Consider the following 25722-nt stretch of genomic DNA (forward strand, 5'->3'; position numbering starts at 1 on the left):
GGCCCTCTCTATCATGCCCGACTGTTTGAGAGAGCTTCGGTTGCATTTCCTTTTTTCAGAATCCTCTGTTAGATCGTTAGCTGTCAGGCAGCCGCTTCGACCTTCTGGTCACTCCTTCTAATTAAAGTCTAACAGAGCAAAGGGACTTGACCCCGGAGAATGGTGATGACAGTGGGAAGCCAAGGAAATTTGTCAAGAGATGGGAGCCCCCGATCCCTTCCTTTCTCATGCACAGACTGTAGAGCAGGACCCCCACATCCACACTGCAGAGGGACACGGTCCCCATCTGCCACATTCTCGTCTGAATCTTGGACGCCCCACTGTGGCCCATGTGAGAAGTACAGCTATCCTGGGCTTGTTGATAACACGAACAGCAACCACTATTTCTGGAGGGTTGGTTCAGGAAACTGTGTGCCAAGAATTGGGCTGAGCACTTTATACCCGGTGTCTCGTTGAATTCTCATAATAGCCTTGGGTCAGTTTATTACACAGATTATTCAGATGAAGAGACCTGGAGCGCAGAGAGGTTAGGTAACTTGCTTAAGGTCTCACAGCTACTAAAGGGCAGAGCCAGGATAAGGACACACCCATTGCTCTCATTTCTTGGGGAGGGCTCTGGCCCTGCTGTAGCCTCTCCAGAAGACATCAGCCAGTCATGACAGGTGAAAGAGGGTAGACATTTCTGCCCCCTAGTGGTGGCTCGATGTGTTAAACTGTCCCCTGTATACAAGGAACAAAGTGAGGGCACTGAGTTAGACCAGTTAGGAAAGCAAACAAGGCACTTAAGAAAGAAGCCAACATAATGGCAGAGAAAAAGAGCTTCTTGTGGGACTGGCCAGACTCCATTTCTAGTGGGTCATACCACTTTACCAGCTATGTGAACGACAGCAAATTCCTGAGCCTTACTAAGACTCTGTTTCTTCATCTGTAAAATGGGTGTGATAATGGTAGCCTACTGCATAAAACTGTTTCACATGTGAAATTTCCCAAACTGCCCTGTGGGATATTCTTCAGTGAAATAATTGCTTAAAAGACAAAATTAAATTCAGTTCAGTAGGAGGCTTATTAATTCTAGAATTGTTCAAAACCATAATCATGCTAATATGTATTATAAGTTTCCAGGAGGGAGCAGCATTTCCTGACCCCAGAGCCCTTTTCCTGGGAGAATCTAGTTCTTGTGACTCTTTGAGAAAAGACTGAAATACAGTTCATAGGATACCCAGGCTTGCCATAGGCCTCAATAAATCCTAGTCCCCTCTCTTTTGTGCCCCAAATGTTGAAATAACCTTATCTGTTGTTGCTAGATTTAAGCTCCATGGAGGCAGTGACTAAGTCTGTCTTATTCCTTTCTGTATTCCGCTGTCTTGGCATATCAAGACATTCCATAAAAATCTGATAAGAGAATGAGTAAACGAGAGAATGCATGAACTAATGAATGAAGCATAGTGTAGAACTAGCCTACTTGTCTTCTTTGCCAGCATTATCTGCTATCTCTAGTTCCATCCGATGAGGCCAGATGCCTCCATAAAACTTAGTAATGGGGATGGTTCTGTTGGGCTGTGTTTTCTGTTTTCAGTTTTAACCTCTGTGAACACTGTATCTTCTGACAGAATTCCCAACTTTAGCCCATAATCTAATCATTTTGCCGCTTCTTAGGAGGAAGTCAGACGTTTCGTTTGCATATGTATTTTGAACAAGACATTTCTGAGTGTTCGCAGTGGATTGGCACCTGGAGCTAAAGAAGTCTTGGGTTTCCAAGGGAGTAGAATGAAGACAGCTCGTTGGCACTTAAAAACAGCGTGGAGGCTACCGTGTTTCTCATGTGCGCCTATGGGGAAGCTTGTGATGGATGGACCCCTGAGTAGCAGTGTAACTGCTTTCAGGTGGTTTTCTTTGTATGTATGTAGAACAGGATTTCTGCCTCATTCTCTGGGCATAGTACTGTGCAAAAAAATAAAAATTTCAGTTTAAATTAGAGAATAATTAAGTTGATTAAAATCTAGCAGACTTCCTCACCACAGAACTTCTCAGAGACGTTATGCATTTTGATACACCATTTTCGAGACTCAACTGACCATAGTTCTGGAACCCTTCTGGAGTATTTAATAAGATTGTTCTTTAGCAGAACTCTTTGGGAAGTTCTACCTTAGACTATATGGCCAAAAGTTGCAATCCAGTCTTTATGATCTAGGAAAGAGTCCTGCCCCTCCAAACTGTGGAAAGGAGAAGATAAGACAACTCCTGAATTAAATCAGGTGCTAAAAATGCATAATACAAAGCTAGATGGATTTTTTATGTGTTTTATAAAACAAACCAAGGGGCACCTGAGTGACTTAATTGGTTAAGCCTCTGACTCTTGGTTTTCAGATCTTTGGTCTTGATCTCCGCATTATGAGATGATGACCCGAGTGAAACCAAGAGCCAACAACTGACTCCATGCTCAGCGGGGCGTCTACTTGAGATTCTCTCCCTCTCTCTCCCTCTTTCCCTCCCCTACTCAAATTTCTCTCTCTCTCTTGTTCTCTCTCATAAATAAGTAAATCTTTAAAAAAAAGACCATTGACAGTGCTTCAAAATTACGACCATAAATTTTTTAGTGTTCCTATTTATATCATATTAAAGAGAACTTAATTGGTACCATAGATGAGATTCTTTTTTTTTTTTTTTAAAGCATGGATCTGGGTAGGGTATTTGTTTTGTTTTGCTTTTATTTATTTTACTTTATTTTAGAAGGGAGGGGGCAGAGGGAAAGAGAGAATTTCAAGCAGGCTCCCTGCTGAGTGAACAGCCCTCAGTGGGGATCAATCTCATGACCCTAAGATCATGACCTGAGCCGAAATCAAGAGTCGGACACTTAACTGACTGGGCTACCCATGCGCCTCTGGACCTGGGTTTTCATTTTCAAATTTCTAAATAAAAATGGCTGTTAAAGGAAAGGGAGTTAAAAAACTCAGATACTTCTTAAGCTACTTTTTGTTGTGAGTTAATATGCGCTATAAAGAGGAATAAAGTCCATTCTGTTTGAATGCCATTGTTCCCTATTTGTTAAACTTTTCTACAAATAGAATCAACCAAATTACTGAACAAAACAAACTTAATTGCAGTTTGAACGATAACAACAGACTTGCTTGGAAATAAAGAGATAAACTTAATTCATAGAGCAGGGATCAGTAACAACAGCCTGCCCCATGTTGTTGCACGTAAAATTTTATTGGGACACAGAAATGCTCGTTAATTTACATATTGTCTATGTCTGTTTTCACATTGGATTGGAAGAATTGAGTCATTGCAACAGAGATCTCATTGCCCTCAAAGCCAAAAGTAATAATTACTGGCCCTTTACAGAAATGTTTGCGTCTCTTTCAATGATGTGGTAAGGATGGAGATTATATAACCAACCCCTTCATTTTATAGATGAGAAAACCAGAGAAGTTAAGGAGTTGTCCAGGTTTATCTATGCTTGGATATGATGATTTTTACTCCTAAGAGCTCTAACTACAGGGAAGACAAGGACAGATTTCAACTTAGATATCAACACCAATTCAGTGGTAGTGGCCATCTGGAGTACTGGCTGAGAAAGTCTTAGGGCTCAGTGAGAAGGAATATGATGATTGATTAATCTCCATGGTCTAGGGGTGGGACAGCTGTAAGATATATGCCATGTAGGCACTATGGATAAGGACCATGTCTATTCCACTCATTTCTAACAGTTATATTACTGGCTCCTTCGTTGTATGTCTGTCATGTAAACACTTTCTTCAATGGGCCAAAATAGAGGTGCTATATTGGGCCCTCATTAGATGCACCCCTGCCTAACAGTTCCAAAGTGATTCTTGTGCAAGTTCATTCAAATGTCTTTCCTGGCAACTGCCTACCACATGGTAGGATTTAAACTTAAGATTTCCGTCCAATTGGATTTGTCTGTTAAGAGATTCTTAACATTTAGTGAAATATGTCTATAGGGGCAGAGATCGGGGCATGTAAAATGCAAAGTCATGAGTTTATTGGTTTTTGTGATCCAAACTGAAAGTCTATATTTGTGCTTTTGTGCAGCTCGACAATCCAGATGAGCAAGCAGCCCAGATCCGACGAGAGCTGGACGGACGTCTCCAAATGGCGGACCAAATAGCCAGGGTAAAGAATCTTTGGGGACATTTGCTGGGGGACCAGGCCAAAGTCCCACACAGGAAGCACACTGATTATTAAGGTCCATAGACAGATAAAATGGAGAAGCAGAGAGGAAGAAATATGGGGACAATCATATGATGGGACCCTCAACCCTCCTTTCTCCGGGCAGCTCTCCCAGAGATGGCACATATATTTCCCCATGCTCCAGTCAACACACAAACTCCAGCCTCCCCTTTCCCCCAAAATTTCCAACTATCTATTGAGCGTGTCCTCTTGGATATTCCCCTGCATTTCTAGTTAATATGAGTTCAAATTCGAGCTCCTTATCTTCTTCTTCCTGCCATACATACTTACCTACATTGGCTCCTCTTCACGTGTCCTCCATTGGTTACTACAGATGGGACCTCCTAGGCATTCTCAGCTTCTCTTTTCTCCCTATAGCACCCCACACTCAGTCAGCCACCCAGGTCATTGATTCTGCCTCTGAAACGTGGGTCAGATGTCTTGAATGCTTTCTACTACTACTGCTGGGACTTTGATTCAGGCCCTCATCCTCATCGCCAGGATCGGACAGTGGCCTCCTAGTGGGAATCCCTGGCTCCACTCCTGCCCTCGCCTGTCTGTCCTTCACACAGTTGCCTTCCTAAGCCTCATGCATGAACATCCCAAAAAGAGAGCCTCAAAATCCTTCAGCAGAATCCTCCACTGTCCCCAGAACGAAATCTAACCTCTTCAGAATGACATTCCAGGCTCTTAATCCACAGACTAGATCCGTTCTTACTCACTCACCTCCCACAACTGTCCTACCAAAATTCCCCATTCCAGCTAAAGAGAATGTCTCCCTCTGAAGAGTCCAGCAGGACCTTTCCAGCCTCAGTGACTTTGTACCCACTAGAGTGATCTTTCTTATCTTCTCCATTTAGCACACCCTCTTACTCAGCCTTTGGTACTCAACTTAAAACCCCTTCTCTAAAAGCTTAGCTAGTTCCCCTCACTCTCATGCCTTCTTCATACCACATATAAACCTTTATTATAACAATTCATTGAACGGTGACTATATTTTTATGTGTCTGAGCCTCCCAGTAGAAAAATTTCTCTAGAGTTGGGATTATGTCGATTATTGATGACTGAACCTAAGTGTTATCTACTGTTACTGCTTTTGCTGTCACTTGTGTTATTATTGACAGTAGTAATGCAGTCATATTCACTGAATACTGATTCCATTTCATGCATTCCAAATGCTTTACATGTACCATCTCATTTAATCCTTCAAATCGCCCTATAACAATATTTCAGTTATCATTTTTGTTTTAGAGGTGGGAAAATCAAGACTGAGCATAATAGATACTAGTTAAGACACTGCACTAGACTTTTAAGTCTGTCTAAATAGGAGGCCTGAGAGAAGGGTAAGATATTTACATAAGGTGCAAAATATAAAAGCGAGGGGCCAAAAATGCAGTAAGCAAGATAAATAACATTTTAATGAAATACTTTTAATCAAAATTAATGCAAAAAACCATGGAGAAAAAAATATGTCAGAATTTTAAATAATTAGATCCTACTAGTTCCTATGGTAACCACAGGACATGTGTGCCTATGAGGGTAGGGAGCTGTGGGAGGTGGTAGGGAGGACGGGCAGTTAGCAGAGTTTGCCATCCAACCTTTTTCTGCATGGAAAGAAGTGTGTCAGGACATGGACACGTGGGAAAGACTTCCACTAGAAGAGAAACCAAAAAGAGATTCCAAAAAGCTTGAAAATCTCCATTTGTGCTTAAGCAGCATTATTGAAATATTTTGCATCTTGTTTTTGAACATCTTTGAAGTTTATAGTAGAGTCAGTCTGTTGGCTAAAAATAATATGCAGCTATGGATTTGCCAAAAGGTAGCGTAAAAGACTTTTATGTTTGAGAAATCCTGCTTAACAAGGGGAAAAACATCAATAAGGCTTCAGAATTTACTTCCATAAACTCAGTGTCTCCTCAGCAGATTATCCAGAAAAAAGAGGTCATTTGGTCCATTCTCTGCCTTTAGGCAACTTTTATATCCCCAACTAATAAGCATTCATTCTATTTGAAGAAAATCACACACACACGTACACACTCCACACACACTTCAAACACAAGTTTGTGGCTCCTTTATTTTAGTTGTTTACTTTGAGGCTTCACATGATAATTTAAGAAACTAGTGTAGGCTAATTTCAATTTTTTAAAAGACCATGAATGAACAACTGTTATATAGTGAGCCATATTGCTCATCTTTGAACAATAGTAAACCAAAAAACTCTCTCCCCCAGCCCATACCACTAGGTATTCTGATACCAAGTAGGATATTATTGACAACTTAGAACTAGGCTTTCTTAAAAAATGAAATAGCCAATTAGAGTGAATCCTGGTCATTAATTTTAGAGAATGGAGAGTGATCTCCAAGTATATGGAGAATTCTCCAAACATTTAGGGTATTGGGGATTTCTGTGAAAGAGTCTGCCCATCAGACTCCTGCTCTTGTAGAAATGAACTCTCTTTTTCTTGTTGTTTATTCATTCCAGTGGTCTCCTTGCCACAATAGTTAGTCCTAGAAGTGTGCTCTTTACCCACATGAAACCAATCACAGTTTCCAGCCTGCCCTACCTCAGGTGATTGGTCCAGAAATGGATGCCTGATGTAACTAAACCAAAGAATTACTGCCCTGGGACCTGTAGGCTGTGTCTTGAACAGCTGTGTCTTCTCATGCTAAAAAGAAGTCTGCAGTTGTGTTTAATTCTTCATGTAGGGCAAAGAAGACAAAAGAATGAAGTCAACATACAAAGAGAGACAGAGGCAGGAAATATACCAAGATTCTCAGGATGTTCAAGTTCCTGATTGTACTTATTCTTGAGCCTCAGCTGTGTAACTGCTTTTCCCTGTTTAGTTGGGTTCTGAGACAAATAAATTCTCTTTGCCTAAGCCAACCTAGCTAATAAGAAGGAAAATTGAGACATGTCTGCTAAAAATTGAACAAAATATCAAGATTTTAGATATTGGCTAGGTCATGAAGGGATATTGAAACAAAGCACCCCAGCTTATCTTCTTTTAGCAAACCCTGATTTTTCTATTTCTGACATCACATTGAATTTTAGTGAGAGTGTGCAGTTCAACCCATATGGCTGAACATCAGCTCCTGTAAATATCATAACCAGAAATTCCTGGATAGGGGACAGGCAAGATGGTGGCGTAGGAAGATCCTGAGCTCACCTCCTCCCACAGACACAACAAATCTACAACTGCATGTGGAATTGTCCCCTCTGAAGGGAGCCTAGAAACTGGATAAGCAGGGTCTCCACAGCAAGGGATGGCACTGAAATGGGTAGAAGTGGCAGAGACACAGTCTCATTAAGGAAGAAACCACACTCCAGATGCAGCATCCCATTCCAATCAGAAGGATCTCAGAAATATAGGAATTACTGCTGAGGAGCAAGAGATTTGAGCTCCACATCAAAAATTTCAACCCTTATATCCGACATAGATCAGTCCCCAAAATACCAGGCTTTGAAAACCAACAGGGAATGCACTAGGAAAACTATAGAACTGTAGAGAAAACAAAACTGCTATCAGAGGGCTTAAGCACAGACTCACTTGACCCAGAAACCAGTACAAAAACAAGAGATTGAAAAGCACATAGACCACAGGTGAAGGAGATCCACTTACTAATCTTAGAATGTCAGCCAGTAAGGCAGGAGACAGCTGAGCCTCTCCCTGGAGACTGAGACACTGGCTGCAGCCAATTCCTATTTCATTCTGCTGTGCTTATCCTGATGCTGGTAGACACCACTGTGGAGTCCTCCCTTTAAACTGCAATTTCAGAGGATGTGCCCCACTGAGAGCTCTGTACAATCCTGTACCTCAACAGGGCCTCTTAGCCAAAAGGACAATAACCCTACCCATCAGCATACCTGTAGTACACAGCCAAGCCTTGCAGCCAGAGGGGATGGAGCCAACCCTGCAGAACAGTACATTGTCACCCAGCCACCACAGGCGAGTGGACATAGCCCACACTAGGGACACCCCTGGGTGCTTCACTCAGGTGACTAGGGGAGTTTGCATTACTGGGCCCCCCATGACACATTCTGCACAAAGCCACTCTTTCAGGACTGGGAGACTAATCAATCTAATAGATAGAAATAAATAGAAAATTAGGCATAGTGAGGAGACAGAAGAATATGTTCCAAATGAAAGAACAAGACAAAACCTTAGAAAAAGAATGAAATGAAATGGAGATAAGCAATCCACCAGATAAAGAGTTCAAAGTAATGGTCATAAATATGCTCACCCAACTTAGGAGAAGAATAGATGAACACAGTGAGAACTTCAACAGATAGAAAATATAAGAAAGAGCCAAGCAGAGCTGATGAACATAATATCTGAAATGAAAAATATACCAAAGGGGCTCAACAGCAGATTAGATGATGCAGAAGGATGGATCAATGACCTGAAAGATATGATATACAAATCACCCAATCAGAACAGCAAAAAGAAAAAAAGAATTTTAAAAAAAAGAGGATTTTAGAGACCTCCAAGGTAACACCAAGTGTACTAACATTCATACTATGGAGTCCCAGAAGGAAGCGTGAGAAAGAAAGGAACATAAAACCTATTTGAAGAAATAATGGCTGAAAACTTTCCTAACCTGACAAAGGAAACATGCATCTGGGTCCAGAAATCACAGAAAGCCCTAACTAAGATGGACCCAAAGGAACACACACCAAAACACATTATACTCAAAGTTTTAAGTTAAAGAGAGAATCTTAAAATCATCAAGAGAAAAACAAGTAGTCACATACAAAGGAACTATAGCTGATTATTTTTTTTTAGTAGAAATTTTGCAGACCAAGGAGTGGTATGATATACTCAAAGTGCTGAAAGGAAAAAATTTATAACCAAGAATATTCTACCCAGTATGATTATTACTCAGAACTGAAGACAAGGAGTTTCCCAGACATGCAAAAGCTGAAGGAGTTCGTCAACACCAAACCAGCCTTACAAGGAGTGTTAAAGGGATTTCTTTAAATGGAAAAGAAAGTTCATAACTAGAAGTAAAAAAATTATGAAAGAAAAAAATCTCACTGGCAAAGCAAACATATAACCCAGGTAGTAGATGAACCACCTACATAGCTAGTATGAACATTAAAAGATAGAAGTAATGGGGCACCTGGGTGGCTCAGTGGGGTAAGCCTCTGCCTTTGGCTCAGGTCATGATCTCGGGGTCCTGGGATCAAGCCCCACATCGGGCTCTCTGCTCAGCGGGAAGCCTGTTTACTCCCTCTCTCTCTTCCTCTCTGCCTGCTTGTGAGCTCTGTCTGTCAAATAAATAAATAAAATCTTTTTTAAAAAGTTTAAAAAAGAGAGAGAAGTAATAAAATCATCCAGACCTATAGTAATTATTCAAGGGATACACAAAATAGTAAGATGTGAAGTATGATGTCAAAAACAAACGAGGGAGGGGTAGAGATGTTGTACTTCAAGAATATACTTGAACTTCAGCAAACATCAGTTTAAAATAGAGTGCCATATATGTAGGATATTATACATAAGCCTCATAATAATGACAAACCAAATACGTGTAATAGATACACAAAAATATAAAGAGAAAGAATACAGGCATAACAATAAGGAAAGTCACCAAATCACAAGAGAAGAAGACAGGAAGAGAGAAAAGCTACAAAAACAAACGGAAAATAATCAACAAAATGGCAATAAACATATCTATCAGTAATTACTTTAAATGTAAATGGACTAAATGTTCTAATCAAAAGACATATAGTAGCTAAATGGATTAAAAAACAAACAAACAAACAAACAAGACCCATCTGTATGCTGCCCACCAGAGACTCATTTCAGATCTAAACACAAACATAGACTGAAAATGAAGGAACGGAAAAAGGTATTTCACACTAAAGAAAAGTTGGTGTAGCAATAATTCTATCACACAAAACCGACTTTAAAAAAAGACTATAGGGACGCCTGGGTGGCTCAGTTGGTTAAGCAGCTGCCTTCAGCTCAGGTCATGATCCCAGCGTCCTGGGATCGAGTCCCACATCAGGCTCCTTGCTCGGCAGGGAGCCTGCTTCTCCCTCTGCCTGCCATTCTGTCTGCCTGTGCTCGCTCTCTCCCCCTCTCTCTCTCTGATAAATAAATAAAATCTTTTTTTAAAAAAAAAGACTATAACAAGAGACAAAAAAGAGCATTACATAATAATAAAGGGCTCAGTACAACAAGAGAACATATAACACTTATAAATATTTATGTATCCAACACAGAAGCACCTAAATACATAAAGCAAGCATTAGCAGACATAAAGGGAGAAACAGATAGTAATAAGAATAATAGGTGGAGACTTTAACAGCCCACTTACCTCAATGGAGAGATCATCCAGACAGAGAACCAATAAGGAAACATTGGCCTTAAAAAATACCTTAGATCAGATGGACTTAATCAATATATACAAAGTGTTCCAATCAGAACAGTGTTCTAATCAGTTCTTCTCAAGGGTACATGGAATATTTTCCAGGAGAGACAGTATGTTAGGCCACAAAACACATCTCAGTAAGTTTAAGATTGAAATCAGATCAAGTATCTTTTCTGACAATGATACAAAACTAGAGATCAACTACAAGAAAACTATTTCTAAAACTACAAAAAACACAGAACCACAAACACATGGAGGCTAAACAACATGCTACTAAACAACCAGTGGGTCAATGAGGAAATTTTAAAAATACCTTGAAACAAATAAAAATGGAAACACAATGGTCCAACATTTGTGGAACACAGCAAAAGCAGCTCTAAGAGAAAAATTTATAGTGATGCATGCCCACCTCAAGAAACAAGAAAGATTTCAAATAAACAATCCAACCTTAACTTAAAGGAACTAGACAAAGAACAAAGCCCAAAGTTAGTGGAAGGAAGGAAATAATAAAATCAGATCAGAAATACATGAAGTAAAGACAAAACAAAGTAAAAACAAAACAGTAGAAAAGATAAATGAAACTAAGTGTTCTTTGAAGAAATAAACAAAATTGATAAACCTCTAGGCAGATTCATTAATAAAAGAGAGTTCAAATAAATAGAATCAGAAATGAAAGAAAAGTCCCAACTGATACCACAAAAATACTAAAGATAATAAAAGAGTACCACAAATAATGACATCCCAACAAATGGTACAACCTAGAAGAAATGTACAAATTCCTACAAACATAAAGTCTTCTAAAACTGAATCAAGAAGAAATAGAAAATCTGAATATACTGATTGTTATTAATGAAATTGAATCAGTAATCAAATAACTCCAACAAAGAAAACTCCAGGACCAGATGGCTTCACAGATGAATTCTACCAAACACTCAAAAAAGAGTTAATACCTAGCCTTCTCAAACTATTCCAAGAAACTAAAGAGGAAAGAATGCTTCTGAATTCATTCTGTGAGATATTAACACTACCCTGATATCAAAAACAGAAAATTACAGGCTGATATCCAGGATGAACATAGATAAAAAAAAAAAATCCTCAACAGAATAGGAATAAAAAATAATAAAAATAAAATATGAACAATCTGACTTTAACAGTACAGTAAAATGATCATATAGCATGATCAAATGGGATTTATTCCAGGGGTACAAGGATGATTCAATATTGGCAAGTCAATGTGATCTATCACATTAACAAAAAGAAGGGGAAAATCGTATGGCCATTTCAATAGATGCATAAAAAGCATTCACTGAAATTCAACATTTAATTGTGATTTAAATTCTCAAAAAAGTGGGTATAGAGGGAATGTACCTTGATATGATAAAGGCCATCTATGACAAACCTACAGCTAACATCATACTCATTGGTGAAAAGCTGAAATTTTCCACTAAAATCAGGAAGAAGACAAGGATGCCCACTCTCACCACTTTTATTCAGCACAGTATTAGAAGTCTTGGGCGCTTGGGTGGTTCAGTCGGTTAAGAGTCTGCCTTCAGCTCAAGTCATGATCCCAGGGTTCTGGGATGGAGCCCTTTATCAGCCTCTCTGCTCCCTGAGCCTACTTCTCCCTCTCCCTCTGCCTGCCTTTCCCCCTGTTTGTGCAGTCTTTCTCTGTTTCAAATAAATAAGTAAATAAATAAAATCTTTCAAAAAAAAAAAAAAAAGAAGAAGTTTTAGCCACAGAAATCTGACAAGAAAAAGCAATAAAAGACATCCAGATTGGGAAAGAAAAAGTAAAACTGTCACTATCCACAAATGACATAATACTGTGTATAGGAAACCTGTAAAACTCCACCAAAAGACTATTAAAACTAATAAATGAATTCAGTAAAGTTGCAGGATACAAAATTAATATACATAAATTTGCAAAATTTGTAAATACAAACAACAAACTATCCAAAAGAGAATTAAGGAAACAATCCCACTTGCAATCACATCAATAAAATAGAATACCTAGGAATGAATTTAAACCTGTCGCTCGGAAAACTAAGACTCTGATGAAAAACAGAAATAAATAGAAAGGTATACTTTGCTCAAGAAGTGGAAAGATTAATATTGTTAAAATTTCCATACTACCCAAAGCAGTCCTTACATTCAGTGCAATACCTATAAAAATACCAATAGTATTTTTCACAAAACTGGAACAAATAATCCTAAAATTTGCATGGAACATCAAAGACCTCAAAAGCTAAAGCATGTTGAGAAGGAAGAGCTCAGATGGAGGTATCCCACTCCCTGGTTTCAAACTGTACTACAAAACTATAGTAATCAAAACAGTATGGCACAAAAACAGATGCACAGTCAATCAGTGAACAGTATTGAGAGTCCAGGAATAACCCCACACTTATATGGTCAATTAATCTTCAACAAAAGAGGCAAGAATATACAATGGGAAAAAGACAGTCTCTTCAATAAGGGAAAACTGGACAGCTACGTACAAGAATGAAACTGGGCCACTTTCTTACACCATATACAACAGTAAATTCAAAATGGATTAAAGTCTTAATGTGAGACCAGAAACCATAAAACTCCTAGAAGAAAATATAAGCAGAAAACTCTTGAACATAAGTGTAAGTAATATTTTTTTTTATCTGTCTCCTCAAGCAAGGGCAACAAAAGCAGGATTACATCAAGCTAAAAAACTTTTGCATAGTGAAGAAAAACCATCAATAAATAGAAAGACAACCTACTGAATGAAAGAAGATAATTGTAATTGATATAACCAACAAGGGTTTAATATCCAAAATATATTTTAAAAACTCACACAGCTCAATTAAAAACAAAAACAAAAAACAATCCCACTTAAATGGGAAGAGGATCTGAATGGATATTTCTCCAAAGAAGACACACAGATGGCCAACAGATATATGAAAATATTTTCAACATCATTAAGCATCAGGGAAATGCAAATCAAAACCATAATGAGCTATCACCTCATATCTGTCAGAATGACTATCACCAAAAAGAAAAGAAATAACCAGTGTTGGTGAGGATGTGTAGAAAAGGGAACCCTGTGTCCTATAGGTGGGAGTGCAAAATGGTATAGCCACTATGGAAAGCAGTATGGAGGTTCCTCAGAACAAATAAAAATAGAACTATCATGCAATTCCACAATACTGCTTCTGGATATTTATTTGAAGAAAACAAAAACATTAATATGAAAAAATATATATACCTCTATGTTTACTACAGCATTATGATTGCCAAAATAGGGACGCAACCCAAGTGTCCCTTAGTAGATAAATGGATAAAGAAGCTATGGTGTATATATACAATGGAACATTACTCAATCCCAAAAAAGGAATGAGCTCTTTCCACTTGTGGCAATATGGATGGATCTAGAGGGTGTTTAATAAGTGAAATAAATCAGACAGAGAAAGACAGATACCATATGATGTCATGTGTATGGGGAATCTAAAAAACAATAAGCAAAATGAAACAGAAACAGACTCACGGAGAACAATCAGAGAATAATCTGGTGGTTGTTAGGAGAAGAGAGTCTGGGCTAAATAGAGGAAGGGAATTTAATAGGACACATGGGTGCACATACAGCATAGCAAATAATAATATTGTAATAACCTTTTTTGGTGACAGATTCATACAGTGAACTCTTTATAATGCTAATAAATGCTGAATCACTGTTTTGTATACCTGTAACTCATATAATATTGTACATCAACTATACTTCAATTAAAAAATGCCTTCATAAATACAGGTCCTCACTTTTCCATCACTGGGATGGATTCCACCCCAATTCAAAGATTCAAGATGCCTTTCAACCAGGCCTACACCTTACTTCTTCCTGCCCATCCAGCCTTTATTAAATGTTTTGAGCATTGGCTGTACAATTTCATGTAAACTCTCATTTAGACTTGTGATAAACAATCCAGGGAATTACAATAAATCTTCCCAGTATAGGCACATTGAAGAGTTTAAGTGATGTGTCCAAATTCACTTGGCCAGTAAGTAGAAAGCTGAGTGCTCTGATTCCAAGTGTCATGCTCTTTTTGTGAGTAGTCAGATGACAGGTAGGAAGTTACACCAGGACAGGAATCTCTCTCATTGATGACTGACCCCCCAAGAAGCTACTTTCTCTCTTCCACTAAAATTTACTATACATTTCCTTTAGCTTATCCAGAAGGCCAAATGAAGCAATAGCCTCAGGCAGAACTGGCTTCTGGGACTCTGCATCCTTTCTGCTTTGACCTCCTTGCAATCTGATAAAGAGGTTGTAGGGACCTGGTGTTTCTGCTGGCAGAAACATGTCATCACACGCTTATAAAAGGCATATGTTTGTCCTTTCTTCCTAGAAGAGAAGGAAGGCAAGTGCAGGGCAGCTTTCCTCTGCTGAAACCTTGTGCTGTAATCTATCAATTTAGTCACATCCAACGTGCCACATAACATCAGACGGAGATGGCTGTGTGAGCCTCCACTGTGAATATCAGACCTGCTGTCTTGAAAGTTCCATGAATAGGGGCGCCTGGGTAGCTCAGTGGGTTAAGCCTCTGCCTTCCGCTCAGGTCTTGAATCTCAGGGTCCTGGGATCAAGCCCCACATAGGGGAACCTGCTTCCCCTCACTCTCTCTCTGCCTGCCTCTTTGCCTATTTGTGGTCTCTGTCTGTCAAATAAATAAATAAAATCTTTTTTTTTTTTAAATTCCATAAATAGGAGCACCTTGGTGGCTCAGTCAGCTAGGCATCTAACTCTTGATTTCAGCTTAAGTCATGATCTCAGAGTTGTGATCTCAGAGTTGCCCTGCATTGGGTTCCATGCTGGATGTGAAGCTTGCTTAAGGTTCTCTCTTTTTCTCTCTGCCCCACCCCACCTAAAAAAATGTTCCATGAAGAGATCTGAATTCCTTTTTTTTAATGTGGTAGAAAAGACTTCTTTATCCTTGTTCAAACATTTTTCCAAATCCTCTCATATTGATATTAAAATGTCCTCAAATTTCACCTAGGAATTAGGTCTAAGTTATTTAAATTGTGTGATCAGAAGTTGACATTGGAGCTTAAACAGACAGATTGTGGCTTTAGTGGTACTGTGATATTTGCCAATTCTTTTGGCCACATTTTGAGGTGAAATTCCAAAATTCGTGAGCTAATTATATAAGACAAATAATACAGCTTTTGTAGTATTCATGGCAGAGTTCTGGGAGTGAAACACCATTGGTTTTTCACACTATCAAGTAAATGTGGAGTTGCCATTTTTTTTTAAAAGATTTTATTTATTTATCAGAGAGAGGGGGGGGAAGAGAGCAAGCACAGGCAGACAGAATGGTAGGCAGAGGCAGAGGGAGAAGCAGGCTCCCTGCTGAGCAAGGAGCCTGATGTGGGACTTGATCCCAGGACGCTGGGATCATGACCTGAGCCGAAGGCAGCTGCTTAACCAACTGAGCCACCCAGGCATCCCATAAATGTGGGGTTGCCATTTAAACCCCTATTCTCTGCAGAGCAAAACTATCATCTCATATGATGGTCCTGTTGCAAACATTGATGAGACTATGCCCTGAGGAAAGAAACAATGTCCAAATATTTCCCTGATGGCAACTTTCTGTTCCAGGCATTGCCAAAAATCAGATAAAAATAGAATCTTCTCCAACCAGAGAATGATACTACCCACCTCCCTGCAGCTTACAAATTAATATTTTGTACCTGGCATTCACCCTGGGTCATGAAATAGCAATGTCCAGGCACACAAAAGTTTGCTTAGGTTTTTTTACCTGGAAGAATGTGTGTACAGAACATTTCTGTGACTCTGACCTTTGCAGATAGCTAACAACTCAGGAAAATCTGAGTTCAAGCAAAAAATCTAAATCTTGGGGCATCTGGCTGGCTCAGCTGGTTAAGTAAGTATCTGCCTTTGGCTTCAGGTCATGATCCCAGGGTCCTGGGATCAAGCCGCATTTCAGGCTCCCACTCATTGGGGAGTCTGCTTCTCCCTCTGCCTCTCTCCTCCACGTGTACTCTCTCCCTTGCTCGCTCGCCCTCTCTCTCTCTGTCTAATAAAATAATCTTTTTTTAAAAAAATCTAAATGCTGAGGGTATCGTCTGAAGTTCATGAAGTCAAACCACTTCAAAATGGGTTTGAGTAAAGAAGCCAATCCTGGGGGCACCTGGGTGGCTCAGTGGGTTAAGCCTCTGCCTTCAGCTCAGGTCATGAGCTCAGGGTCCTAGGATCAAGCCCCACATCGGGCTCTCTGCTCAGCAGGGAGCCTGCTTCCCCTTCTCTCTCTGCCTGACTCTGCCTACTTGTGATCTCTCTCCCTGTCAAATAAATAAATAAGATCTTTAAAGAAAAAAGAAGAAGAAGAAGAAGAAGAAGAAGCCAATCCTGGAAGTTATCATGCCTGTGCCCAAAATACCTTCTAATTTGTGTGATGCTGAATTTTGCAAACTATTTACCAAGACTTTCTTTCTCTCATTTAATATGCCTACTTTTCCTCCATCACTCCCTGATCTTCACCCAATGCCCACCATTGCACAGTCCACATTGACGGGTAATAGTGGAACGCTCATTGCTGTGGGGGGCTGGGCTTTCCCTAGTCCTCTGCTGAACACTGAGATGGAGTGATGCGGACGGTGGGCCATGTTAAGGGTCTCCATAGGGTTTGCCTTGGTTCTTTGCTATTTGGGGCCAGATAGTTCTGCCCTATCCTATGGTAGCTAAAAATAGGGGCTCTCGGTTTCAAATCCAATTCTACGAATTATTGTTTTAATTTCTATGTATTATTTTCCTTCAGAACATGGGATTAAATAACAGAACTAACCTTAGTTGTTGGACGAATTAACTGAGGGAAAGCACATAAAGGGCTTAGCTTAATGCCCAGGACGCAATTAACAATGGTAAATGCCAGTTAGCATCATGGTCTTTAAGACAGTCATCATCATTATTATTGCTATTGTTATTGTTAGAAGTGCTAGTGGTAGCATGGCGCCTTAAAAACATGGATATGGATATGTGTGCCTGCATGTATGTATATGTGCACGTATACGTATATGTACACCCATATGCATCCATATGGGTGTACATATGGATATAGTGTGTGTATACATATATACTATGCATGTGCTGATTTTATAGACATATAGTCAAAAGTATTTGTATTTGCTATTATCTTTCATTCTTCACAATAACTCTCCACTTCAAATACGGAAACTGAAATTCAGATACGTGAAGAAACCTGTCTAAAGTCATACAACTAATAGGAATTAGACCCAGGATTCAAAGTCAAGTTGATTTCACCCATGCGGACTGGATAAGATTCCTTGGTGCCCTTTGGATGCTGCACATGCCTCTTTCTTCATGTGTCACTTGGTGTTTACTAGATCATTTGCTGGCACTCCCCTTCACCCTATACTACTGCCTCTTTCATCCCCAGTGATGACATCCACACCATCTGACACATGATAGGAGCCCAGGAATTGCTTGAGAGATTGTTTTGAATAAGTGTGACACTGTCGCTGAGCTTTGTATCTAGAAAGTGTCTTTCTGCCACATCTTCCTTCTGATCGTCTATCAGTTTGTCATTTGAGCCTTTGGAATCTAAGCATGGTCTGAGTGGCGGTACCTTTGTCTGCTTTTATATGTACCCACTTCCTCCTCTATGGATAAAAATGCAAAGACAGAAAAGTAGATGGCTGACAGAACTGTTAGCACTTTCAAATGCTATTTCTCAAGATGTTCCAAAAAACCACTCCATGTGCCTCGACATAAATAACCCTGTTAGGAATTGTCCTTGGGAGGCCATCCCCATTGAGGAATGGTATCAGTCCTGAATGAAATAAATAGACAGTAGAGATTTTCTTTGGAAGACTTTGTCCACCCATATGCTATGTCTCTCATAAAGCGATATGAATAAACAGTGTTTTTGTCAAGGCTAATTTACTTTTATGCCTGGGAAAAGTAGCAATCAAGATGGACGACTACATTTTCCTCATTTTGGCACAACTTCAGCTTTGAAATGTGTTTGTAATGGGTCTGCTGCTGAAAACTCCCCTCAAGAACCTCAGGCTAGATTGACAGCATGCTATTTCTTCTCAAGGCTTTAGTACCCAAGGCAGAAAAATGTCCTTGTTTTCCCTTGCAGACTTGAGTTTTATGAGCCTCTTTTTATGATGTCATTAGGAACTGTCTAAGTTCTGGGAGGAGAGATCATTCTTTGGATTTTTCCTATATTCTGCTGCATCAAGTTTGTTGGACTCTAACTCTGGGCTAAAATGGTATTGTCTGTAACCACTGAGTCTTCTTGCAAAACCTCAAGACTATAGAGTTAAGAGACAATGAGTGAGTCCTAAAGGTGGATGTGATAAAACAGGATGGTAAGGTCTCTCAGTGCTGATTAGTAGGAAAAGAATCCACTTCACAGACACGACGGTTTTTCTCTTCATCTCCGTGGCAACTGCAAGGCTAGCAGCTGCCAGTAAAAATTGAGAGATACCACTTACCCATTTTCCCAAGCATCCCATATAGTTATGAGGTTTGAGCCCCAACGTGAGGAGTAAAGAAGTCAGTGGAACAGACCTCAGGCTGCTGGTATATAACCTGCTTGGTGTCTTCTAACATGGCCTTGGGGACCACTTTTTGACCATGAATTAACTTCCCTCACTCTTTCCTTTGCTCTCAACAAGATGAGAAAATGTTTGTGGTCATATATAGTAATACGACCTTCTTGGTTCATGGTTACTTGTATATTTTTCATGGAAAGAAGAGAAGAACAATGATTCTGTCCCAGCCAACTCAAGCTGGTGGCAAACTCTTCCTCATCCGTCAGACTCTCAGCCTGAAGATTGCCTCCTCTGGAAAGCCAGTCCTGATTCTCTCAGCTCTTGCCTGTCTCGTGTCTCATACCCTGCTGTTACAACATCTACCTTGTTGCTTCCCCAGTAGATCTTTCTCCCCACTGATTGTAAGCTTCAGGGTAACAGTTCACATCCTTTCATCATGATCCCCCCAGTGTCTAACACTAAACCAGGCACAGTGTTGGTGGTAGTAAATATTTTCTAAGTGATGGTGGACCAGCAGCCAAGTCCTCACATCTCTGTGGTCTTTTTCATAAAGTTTGTCCAAGTCTTTGAGGCTCACAGTTATCCAAGATTGAGTCCAAGAATGATAAGAAGAAAAAGGAAGCCTACTGTGCAAAATTTTAGAATTAAGATTCTTACCTTGAATCATTCCTAGTTCTCGTTGAGCTCATCAACCTAGTATGTTATTTCAGAGGTGTCTATCCTGCTTCTCCTTTTACTTTCACCCAGTGTGTTTAGAAACATTCACTGGTGGACTGAGCCCAACCATAAAGCAGGAAATGATTATATTAAAAGGCTCCAGAAGGAACAAGCACTCAAAGGTTGCTGGGTAGATTTCAGACCCCCATGCTCATTTACACAGAAAAGCAAAATCTCACTGTTCTTCCAGAACTATTTCATCATCTCTCCGCCTCCACCTCATGACTGAGTTTTAGCTGCACTGATAACTTAATACAGACAGTTTGACAAGCCATCCATTCATTCACTCAACTCATATGTGTACTTACTATGTGCCAAAGATTATTCTAGAGAATAAGAATTCATCAAGGGTATCAAGACAGACATCGTGGCCTAGCGGGAAAGATAAACAATAAATAAATCTCACCATTTTCTATTAATTTTAATAAGTTACCAAAAAGTTGAGCCTAGGTATTATAAGAAAGTATCATAAAGGGATTCAACCTAGGGAAATAAAATTTTGAGGCTGATATATAGAAGATGGCAAGATGACTGAGAATTACCTAAGGAGGCAAAGGGAAAAGGGGAAGGCTTATGACAGCCCCTGGAGAGGAAGAAGACTGGCATAGCACAAAGACATCTCCAAGCTCTATACAGAGGATTTACGATATGAATTTTAGTGAAACCTCTATGGTAGCAAGAAAGAAATACCCTTCTAGAAATACCCTTCTAGTGTGTGAGGAGACTTATTGAAAGGAGAAGAAAACATCACAAAAGATCCAACAGGAAAAATAGGTGGACTTTATGGGAATTAGCAAAACAATAAAAACAATAAACAATAAATAAAAACAATAAAAATTCATAAGTTATTTGTGACCCTAAATAACTTCTTTTTTCTTCTCCCCTTTCTCTCACCTTCCTGCCTTTCCTCCCTCCCTCTGTTAGTCTCTACCTCTATCCTCTCTCTACCTCCTTCTCTCACTTCTTTGTGAAGTGTCTTAGTCTTTCATGTGTTCCAACATGGCAGCTCCCATGAGTCTACATGATGTTGCTATTTCAGCTCCACTGATAATTGCAATCTCAGTGTCTCTCAGTTCACTTGCTGGAGAGGGTAAATCCAGTTGACTGTTTGCCACTTAATTGAATTAGTTGGTTGATTTGGGTCCCACATACTAGGTACCCACATACTATGCATCTTATTTTTTTGGTCACCCAGAATTGGTAAACCAATTCATGTCCCATGTGATCCAGGTGGAATTCTATCCTCAGCCACAGGGACGAAGGAAATAACTCATGCCTAAGCAACTCAACACAACATATCACCAGCCATAAAAGGTGGTTCAGAGTATATACATAAGTCAGACTTTGGGTGAGAATTTTGGAATAAAAGACATTACAAGAAGAGATAGTCATCCTTCCTTTAGATAGCATAATGTGATGTTATAAGGTGCAGATCTTTGGCAACCCTTCTGTGACATTAAGGGGAGCCAGACTGAGCATTGGGCCAACTCAAAGAAACCCAAACCAAGATTTGGGGAAAAAATTCAGTTGTGATATCATCAGAGTCCTGATTCCAGCCTCCCTGAGAGCTGGTCTACCCCCAGGACATTTCAGACCAATAAATTCCCTTCATTGATTAAGCCAGTTCCAAACTGGGTTTTTCTATCACTTGTGCCCCCCCCCCAAAAAAAAGTCAAACTGATGTACCTTGCCCCTCAACCTGATCAGTATGAACCAAGACTAAGGAGGGCAAGTTCATGTTTCAAGTGGAAAATGATTCTTTGAGAAGGTGATTAATCCAAAGTATATTTAAGGCACTTGGACAGCTTAGAGGTATAAAGAATTAAATAGCATAGTTAAAGCATGTTGCAATTACAACTGAATTCATAAGCAAGGAAGGAAAAAATAGAGGTCAGTTTTTATACTGAATTCTTTTAATCTTCTTTTCTAAAGAATTTTAATCATGTTTTTCATCACTTCATTAATTTTTTCAATTTTTCTTGAAAACAGTAACTATTCTTTCTACTATTCCTTTTAGAAATAGCTACAGGCTATGTTTGAAACATCTCAAATGAGCTCCTCTTGAATTATTCATGTGAGAAAATCTCTATATGTATCCAGAAATAGGGTGTCTTTCTGTCTCTAAACTTAAAAACAACTGATTGCATTTTGCTAAAAAGAAAAACTGTTTCAACCGAAACCAGATTTAAAAAATATCACCCCATTTTTCTTTCCACAAATCAAATTTTCTGGAGAAAACTGGGGGGGAAATTGGACTATAATAAAACATTTGACTCTTTCTTACTATATGTTTATGTATATATCTCTCAGCTGTTAGAGAGTGTAAATAACTAGAAGGCAAGCAGCTATCAACTCAGCTAGGTTGAACATTTTTCTAGCACAACAGCACAATATCTGAGCAAAATTTCACCAGTGGTAGATGTTATTATAACTCTGGGCTGTAAGATGGAAGCCTTCTATGTAAATCAGGTCTCTATTTACTTTTCTGCTCATACTTTTCTTTTTCTTTTTAAGGAGCGCAAATTTCCCAAGTTTGTATCCAAAGAAATGGAAAACATGTACATTGAGGAGCTGAAGTCATCAGTCAACCTGCTCATGGCCAACTTAGAGAGCATGCCAGTGTCCAAAGGCGGCGAGTTCAAGCTTCAGAAACTCAAACGAAGCCACAATGCTTCTATTATCGACATGGGCGAGGAGAGTGAGAACCAGCTCTCCAAATCAGACGTTGTGCTATCTTTCTCTCTGGAGGTAAAAAGCCCTAAACCCTTAAACATCTTCTGGCACAGCCAGCAGGATGTGGGTGATTAGACGCACCACAGCTAGCTTGCTTTACTCCTTGCACCCCCAGACCAGTTATTAAAATAACAGCTTGCTAAGCATAGGTCAGCTAATCAGTAAGTGATTCCCCATCTCCAGGAGCCCATGCTTTCCTTAAGGAAATGCAGTCTTAAGAACCACCTACTTGGGTGCCTGGGTGGCTCAGTGGATTAAGCCGCTGCCTTTGGCTCAGGTCATGATCTCAGGGTCCTGGGATCGAGTCCCGCATCGGGCTCTCTGCTCAGTGGGGAGCCTGCTTCCCTCTCTCTCTCTGCCTGCCTCTCTGCCTACTTGTGATCTCTCTCTGTCAAATAAATAAATAAAATCTTTAAAAAAAAACAAAAAAAAAGAACCACCTACTTAATCTTGCATTATTTTTCATCTTAAAGCAGTGCTCAAGGATTTTGTAAAGACCTTATATAATCTAGAAAGTTTAAAATTTTGGCATCCTGTGTCATGGTTATGAGAGAAATACCTAGCATCATTTGATGAGTTGTAGATTTTCTTTCCTGTCATGTCTCCTGTTGGCTACACCGTAGAAAGCCTCTTGTTGCAGTGGAGACATTTTTACTGATCTCATCACCTGAAAAAAAAAAAAAAAAACGTGTACAGACTGGGACTGTGACAGAAGGTTCCACATGCTAATCAATTTTCTATAACTTCTACTTACATTTGTTCTTCATACATATAATTTAGGGAGTGGATCCAATCTGGCTACATTGGAATTGCCTGGGAAACTGGTTAGTGTGCAGATTCCTGGCATCACCCAGACCTGCTGACCCAAATCTTGAGGCAGGGGAAATACAACATGCTGTAGGCACTTTGGAAAATAGTTTGGTGGTTTCTCAAAAAGTTAAACATAAACTGGGGCACCTGGGTAGCTCAGTGGGTCAAGGCTCTGCCTTCGGCTCAGGCCATGGTCTCAGGGTCCTGGGATTGAGCCCCACGTCAGGCTCTCTGCTCAGCAGGGAACCTGCTTCCCCCTCTCTCTCTGCCTGCCTCTCTGCCTACATGTGATCTCTCTCTCTGTGCCAAATAAATAGATAAAATCTTTGGGAAAAAAAAATTACCATGTGTAGAATGCAACTCTAAGGTAGCTACCCAAGAAATTACCATGTGTAGAATGCAACTCTAAGGTAGCTACCCAAGAAAAATGAAAACACATGTCCCCATAAAATCATTTGCTCCCCAAATGTTTATAGCAGCATTATTCTTACTAGCCAAAAATACAAACAATCTATATGTGTATTCACTAATAAATGGGTAGACAAAATGTGGTACATCCATACAAAGAGTTACTACTCAGCAATTGAAAGAAACAAACTACAGATAACATGCTTTGATGTAGATGAATGTCAGAAACATTCTGCTTAGTGAAAGAAGACAGACACAGAGACACATGTTGTTTGATTCCATTGATATAAAATGTCTAGAAAAGGCAAATCTCTAGATTTTAGAGATTTTGATCAGATTAGCGTCGCCTGGGGCAGGAGGTGAAAATGGACATGAGGGACATTACTGGAGGAGATAAGAATGTTCTAAAACTAATTTGTGATGATAGTCATGCAACTTAGTAAATTTACTAAAATCATTGCATTGTACACTTGAAATGGGTTAATTATATGATCTGTAAAATATGTCAGTGGTCTCGGAAGGAATCTCTGGGTGGGATGCACCACGAAATGCACATTTTAATAAGCCACCCAGTGCCTCTTCTGTGACCTGAAGTTCGAGAACCATTAGTAACTTATTCAAGCTCAGAACCCCACAAGGATTTTACGATAGCCCTAGACTTGGGAAGACCAAGAAAATAGATCAAATTTCTGTAGATTTAGTTAGGATTTGTGAAGACTAGGTTCATTTTCTAGAACATCATTAATGCTTGCTGTGAATGAACTGCAGATAATTTGTTTTACTATGCTCAGTTCTGATCAAGATAGTCATATTACAGTGTTTCAACATGTATTTTGCAGTTGGAAGAAGCAGTATTCAGTTAAATATAGGGCACTTGGTGTGTGAAAACATCATCCGTGTAATTTCACAGAAACTTCCTTCCTTTCTTTCTTTTTTAATACCGCCACCTGAGGGACTGAGTGCTTTTTCTTAGGTGTCTTTGAATTTGATTATTGCCAATTAGAGGTGGCAATTTATTCCGTACTGCCTCTTGTCTTTCTACAGAATGTGGGGGAAAAAGTGGTTTATTGATTTTCATGAAGTTTTTAAATCCGTAATTTCTTAATTCTTTACCAGGACTCAATATTATACAGCTGATTATCTGAAATATAGTTGTGAGTGAGTCCCCAACCACACTCCCATGTGCACATGGTTCAAACGGGCTTTAATATGTAAGCACAAGTACAGAATGAAATGCCCTAGGCTTCCCAAATACTTTTTACTTGGAACAGCAAATTGCACATGTACTAAAACTGCCAGCAGCAATCATTGTGCGTCTGTATGTTGGGTGACCCAGTGGGGGGTTGGTGAGAAGAGGGAGGTAGAGGAAGGTCATCTCCTCAGGGCAGACTGGGTTTGGACTTGCAGGTTGGTACAAGACATGTTTCATGCACATCAGAATTGCAAGGCGGGGAAGGACAGTGATGTAGAGCAGTGAACCGCAGCAGGAGAACTGAGGTCCAGGTTGCCCAGTGGCCCAGCCTTGCACAGGGGAGTGTTCTGATGGAAAACAACATCTGTGAATCCTCACAACAATCTTTTGAACCATTTGCAAATGTGGGGGAAAAAAAGCCACAGAGAGGTTAAGGAACTTACAAGTAATTATACGGCTAGTGAAAATGCAGATTCAGGATGTGAACGAAATCTTTCAAATTACAAAAAAATGCTGTTCTTGCTCCTGTGCCTCTCATTTCCTCTCATTTGTATGGTTCTTTCCAGTATAAACATTCTCAGTTACATACATCATCGTATTTGGTCCTCACGTAACAGCCATGGAGGGATATAGGGCATATGTTGTTATCCTCATTTTACAGATGAAAAGACTGAGACTCGGGAGATTTGAAAGAAAAGTGGTCTGACTTCAAAGCCAGGCCATTTGCTCCA

General features: G+C 39.7%; 1 protein-coding gene across 25 annotated transcripts in view; it reads left to right on the forward strand.

The window, feature by feature from the left end:
- The window catches only part of CADPS (calcium dependent secretion activator), a 469919-nt gene that overhangs the window by 206113 nt on the left and 238084 nt on the right, over positions 1–25722 (forward strand). For all 25 annotated transcript variants that reach the window (XM_045078225.1, XM_045078255.1, XM_045078257.1 and 22 more), the window contains exons 4-5: positions 4054–4134; positions 22363–22596. In XM_045078225.1, coding sequence (XP_044934160.1) covers positions 4054–4134; positions 22363–22596 — 315 coding nt within the window. The remainder of the gene's footprint in view (positions 1–4053; positions 4135–22362; positions 22597–25722) is intronic.

The sequence above is a fragment of the Mustela putorius genome, unplaced genomic scaffold (genome assembly GCF_011764305.1).
Source record: "Mustela putorius furo isolate JIRA1106 unplaced genomic scaffold, ASM1176430v1.1 tig00000095_pilon_pilon_pilon, whole genome shotgun sequence".
Lineage (NCBI taxonomy): Eukaryota > Metazoa > Chordata > Mammalia > Carnivora > Mustelidae > Mustela > Mustela putorius.